The sequence below is a fragment of the Culex quinquefasciatus genome, chromosome 3 (genome assembly GCF_015732765.1).
Source record: "Culex quinquefasciatus strain JHB chromosome 3, VPISU_Cqui_1.0_pri_paternal, whole genome shotgun sequence".
NCBI lineage: Eukaryota > Metazoa > Arthropoda > Insecta > Diptera > Culicidae > Culex > Culex quinquefasciatus.
In genome coordinates, this window is record NC_051863.1 from 198,927,703 (window position 1) to 198,939,780 (window position 12,078).

At 35.5% G+C, this 12,078-nt stretch overlaps 1 protein-coding gene across 1 annotated transcript in view; it reads left to right on the forward strand.

The window, feature by feature from the left end:
- LOC6031070 (division abnormally delayed protein) overlaps positions 1-12,078 on the forward strand; it is a 152,582-nt gene that overhangs the window by 135,854 nt on the left and 4,650 nt on the right. The window contains 1 exon segment of the mRNA XM_038266462.1: positions 5,593-5,774. Within this exon segment, the coding sequence (XP_038122390.1) occupies positions 5,593-5,774 (182 nt within the window).

A 12,078-nucleotide genomic window follows, 5' to 3' on the forward strand; every position in this document is an offset into this window, starting at 1 on the left:
TAGAACCATTTAACGGAGAGCGCTGCACTCGGCCAGAAGCGCCTGCCGGGTCTGGTCAATTACTCGTGACTTGTTAACAAATTATGACCATCAAGGGAGGGCGCGCGAGAAATGTTTCTCTTTTTTTCGGCTACGACTTGTTTAGTCATAGAAGGAGGACCACCAGACGACGACGACGACGACGACGACGACGTTGGCGATCGTTATCAGTGGTGAGGCCAATGGCGAACATCGTGTCCAGGCAGATACTCGCGGGGAAAAGTTAAGTGTTTAAGGTCAATCATTTTGTTTCTCCTAATGCGTTCTTAATAGAGAGAAATAACTATCTGAATTGTTTTATTGAGAGATTCATCGCACCGGGCAAGCTCAGCCTGCTGGTTCAGTTTTGGTTTCGTTTCTCTCTGCAAAGCTTCTTCCACCCAACAGTTCAGCCTTCTCCATGAACTCGAAGAATAACCGTGAACCGGCCCGACCAAGAGCCACGGCGAACGTCAGGAATTTACATAGAATAGCATTCCAGAGCGAGGGCTGTTGGACGCTGCACCGTCCGTCGCTGGGTCTTGGCTTTATTTCTTTCCCACACAAAACTGCTCCAGGGCACCACCGACCGACCGACCGAGGCTCAGCCGAGAATGCTTTATGCCTCACACCTTGAATCCGTCCTGCGTCTTCGCACAGTCCGTCAGCAGACCCAGACCCAGAAGAAGGATCGCATCTCGGTCTCGTTGTGGGGAGTTGTTGCTGGAGAGAAGCGCGTCTGATTGTCTCTCGATCTTTCACATGTGCGGCGCGCGAGAACTCGGTGAACTTCATCATCATCGCGCGCGCGAGGTCCAACCAGCAGTGGACCTCTTTTTTTCCTCGTTTCGTTGAGAATGGTTCTTTTTTGACTTTTGGTTTTTGCGCTTGTAACCTTGAAGTGGTCAGGGGGTTTTCTTGAGATTTTTTTTTTCATGAAACTTCAATTAAATATTTAACTTTTAAAAGTCAAAAATGGCGATTTTTTTCTTTAACCAAAGGAAGATTTTATATAATGTCCACAACAAATAGCCACATTTCAATACTAAGGCTAGTATTGAAAATGAAAAATCTACTTTAGACCTCATACGATAAACCCTTTAATGCCCTTTTCCAGTTTTATTTTTTTTAACATGTGGTCAAAATCACGACTAAAGTTCAGTCTTAAAAAGTTTATCAAAATCAAAGTTTATCAAAATTCCAAAGTAGTTACCACGCTTGAATAGATTCTCCACGAAAATCGGAAATTGGCTATTTTTTATTATTATTATTAGGATAAAACTTAGATGTCTTTAAAAAAATGGGTTATGTAAGTATTGGAAAATGTGGGAGGCGATTTTCTGAGCAATTTTGTTTTATTTTTAAATTTAGGACAGTTCTGAAAAAAAGTTACAATCTTAAAAAATAACCTGGAATAACCAAATGTTGAAATTTTCATAATTCGTATTTTTAAATACTTACTTTTGAGTAGATTCAACAAGCTTATTTTGAGATTTTTTGTTTCAGCTTTACATTTTAGTGTAAAATTGTTTCAATCGTAATAATCAAAAAGTACTCTTTATTATTTTTTTTTACTGAATGCATGATTTTCAAGATATATAAATTATAAGCCAAGTTTATGATACAAATGAATTCTTTTTTAGTGTTTTAAGCAGTGTCCATTTGTTCATTTATGATTTTTTCCGAATAGCTGAAAAATTACTCTTTTGAACTTTCAAAACCTTACAAAAAATAAAATTTGATTAAATAAGGTGTCATTCAATTAGTCCTCATTTACAAAAAAAGCCGAAAGTTCGACAAGCATTCATCAAATTTTAATTGTTAAAAAGCGACACATTTGCGAAATTTGTCGATGTTTCTGAGACAAATATTTTCAAAATATTAAAACTGGCCTAATATTCGAAAATATCGAATAAGTCATATTTTATTCAGGAACTTTTCTAACATTTCTAGATTTTTAAACTTTGAAAATAAACTGTAACTAACCTAACTCAATCTTATATTTTTGTATTCTTTGCAAGGCTTTGCAGCAACTAATTGTCCGATTTGAAATGCCAAAAACAAAAATTATAGTGAATATTTGATTTTTTTTAGATGGACTAAGATTGACACTACTTAGAAAATAACAAATATCACATTTTCTTGCTTATCTAGTATAAATACTTACAATTTTTCACTAACTTCCTATATGTTAAAAATACTTAAGTTTTCATAATTTGCAATGGGTTCAAAGCAAGTGAAATGTTGTATGAATTTTCACTTTATTAGAGTATTTCTTCACAAAATACCGTAATTTTCCGAAAACATTTAAAAAATCAGTATGTGCATCAAACGCAGTGAATTTTTATAGGCATTTTCTTTTTATTAGAAATTTTTTTTCTGTAAGACACTAAAATTTTCTGAAAATTCCGTGTTTGTTTTAAGCTACTCATTTTTTAAAATATTTGAATAATGCAAAATTTTACATGCATTTTCACTTAACTAGAGTTTTTTGTTAAATGCTCAAATTTTCACAAAATATCGTAATTATTTCATAATACTGAAACAATCGTAAATTGCATGCATTTTCACTTAAGTTTTTTTAAATACTAAAATTTTCACAAAATACATTTTTAAAAACAGTTCTTGAAAAAATTCACTTCTGATAATCGAATAACAAAAAATGTTTCGTTGTCTTATTTTTGGTTGATGAGTTTTAAAAGTTTGAACCCTAAAGTGATTTAGAATTTTTAAATCCAAGATGGCGGTGACGAAATATTGGAAAAATGCGTTTTTTTATTCAATTGGTATTAACCATTCAAATTTGACTAAAATGGACCCGCTGAACTCGAATTTGATGTAAAAAGTATGAATTAAAGCAAACGTTTTTTTTTTATTTTGTTCGTGATTCGATTATTTCAAGTTTCATACAAACCTTTAGATAATCGAACATCGGATAATCGAGACTTGGGATAATCGAGTCTGGACTGTACTCTAATTTTCACAAAATACGGTATTTTTCGAGAATACTAAAAATTTCATAATTTCCAATACCCATTTCAACAAAGTGGAATTTTGTATGTATTTCACCCTGCTGATTTTTTTACAAAATTCTATTTTTTTTTAAAATACCGTATTTTTGCGAAAATTCTCAAACATTCACGATTCGCATAAAAATATATCAAACGAATCGAAATTTTGAATGTATTTTCACTTTTTTGCAAATTTCAAAAATTTTAAAAATACGGCATTTTGTAAAAAAATAGTATTTTACAAAAAAAACTTGTTGGATTATCGTTATCGAACCTCGATAATTATACAACCTTTTTCCAAAATATTGAAACATAATAACAATTTTTAAATAAAATATTTATAGAAAAACACGATAAACGAGCGGGTTTAAAAAAATGTTTCTGTAAAAAAAAAATTGTCAATTATTTCTTGTATCGAACAGCGCACTTTATTCTCGAGCAAATGCAATCATATGTAAAAATCAATATTTATGGTGAAATTTTTTTGTAGGAATCAATTTTGAAAAACAAGCTAAAATATCCTAAAATGCATACTTTGCACGTACCACTCAAAGGTTAAGTGCATTTCACGGTGTTCACTTTCCCTAACACCGCCCTTCTCCTCCCTCCACAAGTTGCATCATCCTCCGCCCTCCCTCCCTCCTCTTCATACACACACTGACTCAAACGGGGCGCGTTCAGAACAGAGATTCAATTTCCTCGTTAAGTGCTGTTGGTCCGAGTAATAAAACACACATAAAACTGGTTTTACTGGATTTTTTGAATCAGAAATACATTCCTTTTATGTTGCAGTTTTTTTTTGCTTCTTCCTTTCTCAACTTTACTCTTCTTTTTCTCGATTCTTCTTCTTCTTGTTTCGCGCCAACTTTTTCGGCCTTATATAATTTATTGTCTTCCTCGCTTATCTCGCGCTTCCTCGCGCGCCTCCTCGTTGGTGTGTGTGTGTGTGTGTGTGTGTGTGTGTGTGTGTGTGTGTGTGTGCATCTTTTCTGTCCTACCTCGTCTTATCCTTAGGAAGGCCGCAAAAGCCGAGCGATGCTGCTGATTTTCGGTATTCCGCGCGAGGCTCCCACTTCTCCTCTCCCTCGGAAAATGCAATCGCGATCGAATTCCTCCCAAAACGAGCCACTTCTTCCAGCAGCAGCGTTTTAACGAGCTTATTGACTTGGGCTTCTCTGGCCAACCTCGGCCAATGCCGCCACCGCCGCCGCAGCAGGATTAAGTGATACACTCTCCTTATTTCGGCGCTTTTGGGCTCCGCTCGCGCGGTCTGATTTTTGAACACCGAGGTGACATTCGGAGCCGGAGCTGAAACTCGTTTGATTTTTATGGCCACGCGAGTTCTAATGACATTGTCATATAGAAAACCGGATCGCGACCAAACTATCTGGACGATTCCAGCTGCGGGGTTGGGTTGGCGATTAATATAGATTAGTTTGCGATCGAACCAGAGAGAGAGAGACACTCAAAATGAAATATGTGGTCGATTTTTGATCTATGCACGCCCGCTGGTCTTGTTCAAACTTGAACTATGAAACAGATCGGCGTTTTGAACGTGAAGGAGATTAAATCAACATAATTGATGCATGACTACCGAAGACTGACTGATTGATTGCCCAGAAGCTCGACTGGTTGAGAGTGACAAAGATTAGCTGTGAGCATTTCAGAGGTGGGGACAATTCAGGGTGAAGTCCAAAATCTCAGTGATGGTTTTGAATGATAATTTGTGTTAAATTTAGTTTTTAAGTCCAGATTGAGTTGACACAATTTCTATTTATTGCTATAAATAATCATATTCCCGGAAACCAAATTTCAAACTGCCAAATTGGTTTGCGTAGGCAGCCTGAATTCTAATTCGCCAATTTAATTAAAATGCATAAAATGCAACACTCTGGCCGAAATTCGATTCAGATGTTATAATTCAAATCGTCCTCGTCCTCGCTCCCCATCGACCTGGTTCAATTTCACCGAAAACGACCACCAGTCGGCTAGTCGGTCGCAATTTCTAATAAATCTCACCTACAACAGATTTGCTACCCCCGGACCATTAATCTCAATTCTGGCGTAGTGTGGCTCAGAGCTCCATGAACCCAATCACGAGCAGCTAGCGCGCGCGTGAGTGTCGTGTCGCATCTGCAGGAGGCCAAAATTAAGCGATTCCTCGTCGTTTGCTGCAGCAGCAGTCGTAATTTTGCCGATGCCGTTCTCTATGGAAATCAGACCTAGACTGCAACCAACCTTTTCGCGTCCAGCGATTTTATTTTTATAAATATTTATGCTCTTTCCAAACGAGCTAAATCGACCGTTAAATCATCTTGACCGTTCTGGGCAACAGCTGAGCTGTTCGGACGCGTTTCTCAGAAATTGTCCAATTTAGGCTGTCACTCCTAATTCACTCCAATGTTAACCTTGAAAACCAAGCTGGACTATTTTTGGCACAACAAAACAACAACCGCATCATCATCATCATCTTCATAAACCATGATTTATGAGTGGACACTTTCCACTAATGGTTTCAAACCCATTTTCTCACCCCCTCTCTCTCTCTCTCTCTCTAACACAGGTCAAGAAAGCGTGCGGAACGCCCTCGCTGATGCAGAACGACAACCTGGCCGGGGCGTACGAGCAGTCGGCGGCACCGACCCTCCACAGCAACAAGTGGATCCTGGCGCCCATCAACGAGATGCTCCAGTTCGAGATGACCATCGACAAGAACAAGGACCTGTTTCTGCAACTGTCGTCAACGTGAGTGTTTTTTTGCTTTTTTAACATTAATTAATTCCAGTTAAAATTTATAAATCACTATAGGTCACTTTTGGAAATTCCATAAATATTCAATTTCATATTTTTTCTCAATCATTCAACCAGTTATTAAAGAGGCTTTTACAAATTAAGATCACAGTTTTTTTCATCAGATTTGGTCGAGGTTGCGGTTGAGGATTGAAAAAAAAATGAATACCTTAATCAAACCATAATGTCAAAATAAAGACCTGATTAAAAAAATAGAAACGAGTTGCAAATTTGTGAATTTCCAGCTGAGCAATTCTCTGAGATTTCGGTCATTCGATTTTTTTTGTATTTTTTAATCCGGCTGAAACTATTTTGGTGCCTTCGGTATGCCCAAAGAAGCCATTTTGCATCATTAGTTCGTTCATATAAATTCCCAAACAAATTTGGCAGCTGTCCATATAAAAATGATATGCGAAAATTCCAAAATCTGTATCTTTTGAAGGAATTCTTTGATCGATTTGGTGTCTTAGGCAAAGTTGTAGGTATGGATATGGACTACACTGAAAAAAAATGATACACAGTAAAAAAAAATTTTGGTGATTTTTTTTCACTTTTTGTCACCAAAACTTGATTTGCAAAAGAACACAATTTTTAATTTTATTATTTGTTGATATGTTTATGAGGACATCAAATGCCAACTTTTCAGAAATTTCCAGAATGGGCAAAAAATCTTTGACTGAGTTATAATTTTTTGAATCAATACAGATTTAAAAAAATCGAAAAATTGGTCGCAAAATTTTCAACTTCATTTTTCGATGTAAAATTTGCAATCAAAAAGTACTTTAGTGAATTTTTGATAAAGTGCACCGTTTTCCAGTTATAGCCATTTTTAGTTAACTTTTTTGAAAATAGTCGCAGTTTTTAATTTTTTTTTAAATTAGTTTGCCTATCTCTGAAAAAAATATTTTGGAAAAGCTGAGAAAATTCTCTATATTTTGCTTAATTGAATTTTGTTGATACGACCCTTAGTTGCAGAGATATTGCCATGCAGAGGTTAAAAAACAGGAAAATTGATGTTTTCTAAGTTTCACCCAAACAACCCACCATTTTCTAATGTCGATATCACAGCAACTAATGGTCCGATTTACAATGTTAAAATATGAAACATTCGTGAAATTTTCCGATCTTTTCGAAAAAAATATTTTCAAAAATTTAAAATCAAGACTAACATTTCAAGCGGGCCAAACATTCAATATTACGCCCTTGGCACGTATGGCACGGAGCGACGGCGCCGAATACCCATATTTACACAAAGAATTTTAGAGCGCCCGCCGCGGGCTTCGAACCGGCGACCTCTGGATTGTGAGTCCAGTGCGCGGTCCGATTGATCCACACGGGCGGGACACCAAATTGATCAAAAAATTCCTTCAAAAGTTACAGATTTTTGAATTTTCACATATCATTTTTGTATGGACAGGGAAATGGGAATGGGCACTATTGATAATATAAGGAAAAATTAACAATTTTCGCGAAACTCAAACTTTGATTCGCAAAAAAAAATCGTGAAGCTCAAACTAACTTTTTTATTTAATTTTTAAATTGAATTAAATATTTTGCAATTTTAAATTTTCAGAAAAACTACACATAGTTTCCAATAAACTAGCTTCCTAATAACATTTTCTGCCCTAATCAAGTTTTTATTCTTCTAAATACTTCTATCCCGTTAAATTTACAATTCAGCAACTTTTTGATACATGCTAGAAATTAATTGTTGCTGCATAATATAGAATTTTATCTTTTTATTATTTTAAATCAAAGATTTGAACAATTAACAAATATAAAATTTTAATCAATTCAAAACTTTATCATGAACTTGAAAATGTTGGTTCAAAATCCATTTCTCATTTTTCTGTACTGACCATTTCTTTGAAATCGGTTTGATATATTTTTGTTATTTCAGCTTAAATTTCGAAAAAATAACCTTTTTATACGGATTTCGCTTTTGTGGTATAATGTTAATTTTAAATTAGATTCAGTTATGTTGCACTTTTATGAGCATTTGCATTAAAAAGTACTAGATAATAGCATCTTTGAGTACCTAAAAGTAATAATTTTCGAGGGGAAATTTGACAAACTATTTCAAATATGCCCGTTCCAATACAAAACTAATTATGGTCTAAGATTTTGGCTTAGAAATCAAGGACTCTCGAGCTTTAAAAAAAATATTCCATATTCAGAACTTCTTACTTTGGGCATCGTTTTATCCAAATTTTCCTAGACCTATGATGACGACTCCTAAGGGGGCCGGATTCCATAATACAGTCATACCACATATTCGGAACAGTTTGCAGATCGACCAATGTTCAAAAAATCATAGCAAATAGATAATTGAACATAGTGATTTGCTTTTACCTTCATGTGAGAGCTTTTCTGGTGGTCTTTCGATTGATGTATCGACCGACTGTAATTTAGGAAAATATTGACCCTTGGAATTCACAAATTCGGAATACTTTTTCATTCGGATGTAAACTTTGATTTTCTCCAGGAGTATATATTTTATACAAAATAGTGACTTCACACACTGAAACCAATGAAACTCAAGCCTAATTAAGTTTTATGAACGGTCTGATAACTTTTTTTTGTAAAATATCAGTTAAATTTCACATCGCACAATTATGGAACAGGCAATTTGGAGGCAGTGTTTTGCTACTCTGAATAAAATAGTCTTGTAATGCAGTTTTTTGTTTAAAAAGTACCAATTTTACTAGTGAAATAGCTACAGGTCCAAAAAATAGCAGGGTTTAAAGGAAAGTGGCATTTGGCATGCTATTCCCAAATTACCACAAATGTGTTCCAAATGTGTGGGTGTTCCGAATATGTGGGATGACTGTAGATTAGGCCATCCCAAAAAAATGAAAAGTTGTTAAATCTTTGGTGCTCACCCTTAGAATGATAGATTAGGATGTCAGGAACAATGTTTTCATACAACAAAAAAAGTGCATTTTTCGAGTATTTTTCAGAAATGCGCGTAACAATCATGCTAAAGTCATTCAAATTTGGTCGCCTTGGGCTTCAAGTTATAGTTTAATGTCCCCTGAACAAATTCCTGTACAGACATAGTCCATAAAAGCTTGTGTGTTGGACATGGCAGGACGTTTTAAGGAGAAAATTTGTATTTTTAAGCTAAAAAATTTCAAAAATCACTCTCCAAAACAAGCCAAAACTAATGAAGTCAGCTTATAGGAAATTTTATGGAGATCATTTTGCTTTTTTTAAGGTCCAATTTATTTCCACGAAAAGCCGAGATATTTACATTTTATTGAACAAAAAGGGACGAATTTTCAAAATTCTTAGTATAAAAGCGTTTTTAGCATAAAACATGAGCTACTATGATTACAAACGAGAAAGCATATATGTTGGATATATTTATTTTGCTCGCTCAAAAACGATATTTGTTTAAAACATTTTATAAAAAATGAGATTTTCTCACAATGTAACGTAAACGACATTGCATAAATCTCTCAGCTTGTTTGTAACACATTTTACTCCATTTTAATTCCACCAGGATGATCTCATCATATCCCTCCACGTGTCAAAAGCTTAATCACATGTGTAATAATTGCATCACGAGTCAACCGTTTATACCGTCACACCTTCTGGCGGGCGTGCCGCGCAATATCATCTGAAATAAAATGAGATCAAACAATGCACCTTCATTGTTTGGCCAGCCTCCCAGCTGAGCCTTTCATCACACACTTTCAAACAATTCTTCCCTTCCGCGGTGCTTGAAAATGCACACATTGCTGGTTGACGCTTATTCATAATTTGAAAAATTAAAATTCCTTCAATTGAAACAGAGCCGAGCCGCCGCCACACAATCTCTTGTGCGCTTTTCCCTCTTATAATTACCCGTTAAATGCCGGCGCACAAAGAGATTGGTTTTGTTCCGGTAGGCAAAATACGGGTTGGTGAGGGATCCCTGAGTCATTAATTTTTTTTTTCAATTTTAAAATTATTACTCAAAACTATCACAAAAGTTGATCAATTTTCAAATCGAATAAATTTGACCATCCTGCGACCCCTCGGCAGCAACCAAGAAGTGTGATGTAGCTCAACGCGTTCTGCTTCTTAATCAAATGATTGTTTTCCGTATCACCACAGCATTGCCGCGAACTGATCCCTATCAGGCGTGTGTATGTGTGCATGTGCGTATGTGTGACCGGCGTTCAACACGTCGTCTACCGGCCATCATCGCACCAAAGTCCCGCGCAGAGGTCGCGACGACGACGACGACGACGACGTGAGATACTCTATGTCTGCTCCTTTCGAACGACCGTCGTTCTATCTATCTATCTATTTGCATGCGCGATAATAATTGTTATAAGTGTGTGTATTAGTGCACCATTATGACACCACCCATCAAAGAGAACGAGGTTCATTCAGTCTGCATTCGCGCGCCATCGTCGTTTTGTTCGGTCGTTCGACGATTGAATGCGCGCTATTTTCAAACCATTAGCGCGATTGATTAATTGAAAGAGAATTTTAATTAGACATCAGACATCTCGACGAGGGCTGCTCTTTTGTTTTTTTGTTCTGCCGTTGCAATTTTGCACTCATCAAATAGAGTATGCGGGTGGTGTGGTGGCGTTTGATTGGAAAGTTCAAGGTTAGATGATCGCATCAGATTATTAGAGCAGATGATGCACTTCCGTTGCAATGTGGGTTTGGTGGATGCGCATGGTGTTTTAGTAATATTTATGGGGTTTATCGAATAATTGATATTTTTGATATATTTTTAAGGATTTTTCCTAATTTGTTTCAAAATCATGGTTTCTTTTCATAATATTTCATTATTAATTTGTTTATGTAATTCCGTTGTGAAACTATCTACTGACTGTCATTCTCAATGGAGCACCCGCAGTCGAGAATTTTTTGACAGTTCGCTCCATAAGAAATACATTGTAGAAAAAAGCAAAAACTGCTCGAATGGAAGTGCTCCATTAACGAAACGGCCTTCTTTTTCATCACCAAAAATGTGGAGCAACATTTCTGGAGTTTTTTTTTTTTTTTGAAAAGGTCCAATAAACCAAATTTTCAGTTTTTGCTTTTTGGGTGTTTTTTAATACCCCTGACTCAAGGCGGTTATAAAAACGCCCAGAATTAGGAAATTTGGTTTATTGGACCTTTTCAAAAAAAAAACTCCAGATTTGAAAGGGGCGGTACGACATTGCACAGTGCAAAATTAAGTGGAAAATGGATTTTCTAAAAATGGTGATGTTTTGGAGCTTTGGTGTCTTCAGAAGAGTTGTTGCAAATGGAAAGGAGCAACTTTTGGTTTGGTTGAAAATAAGGATGGTTCACGATTAGGGTGATTTTGAAAATCAAACTTTACAGGAATATTTTTGGGATTTTTTTTGTCTTCTAAGACCAAAATGTTATGTCGTAATCTACGCCTTCTATGACCAAATTTATAGAAAGCATCTGAGCAAATCTTCAAAAATCATTGGGAGCACTTTTAGAGCTCTAAAAAACGAACATTTCTATTTTTTGGCATGTCAATTTGGACTTAAGAGTCAAAAGTTACAGCCATTCTAAGGTAAAAAAGATGCAAGCCAAGCCAAATTTTCAGCACCAGGTTGCATTTGAAAGATGAGATCTAGCACTATAAACGCTGAAAAAATCTCAGAGGTGTTTTTCTTTAAACTCGAGATATCTTCATTTGAAGAAGTCTAATTTTCAAGGGAAACCCATATGGGACCACCCTAACGAAATTCGTAATTGTTTAAATATATGTTTTTCCATGTAATTTTGCCCGCTGAATCCGAATTTGCCCTCAAAATTGAGCCAAAGTGTCGAAAAATCGAATTTTTACTCATAATTTGGGTTTATATGATAATTTTACAAGGAAACCCAAGGAGTCGTGATGTTGCAAAAACTGGTTTAAAAGACGAGAATTTTTGAAAAAAAGTTTGTTTTGGAAAATATAGAAAATCTGGACATAAAAATATTTAAAATCATGTTTTAGGGCAATGTTGAATTTGCAATCAAAAATAAACTTTTTTTTAGAAAAAAAAACCGTTTTCAAGTTATAGCTAGTTTTAGGTAAACATTAAGGATTTATTTAGTTTTTTTTAGCTAAACAAATAATTATGTAAAAAAGACCAACCCTGAAAAGCAGCAATTTAGTTGCCTCACAAAGAATTTGAATCGATGCCTAATTAGCCTGTTATTTTCAATTGACGATATATCGGAAACTATTTCAATGTTAAGAATTTGAATTTTTGCAAAATTTTTATTAAAAGAAATTAAAGATTCACAT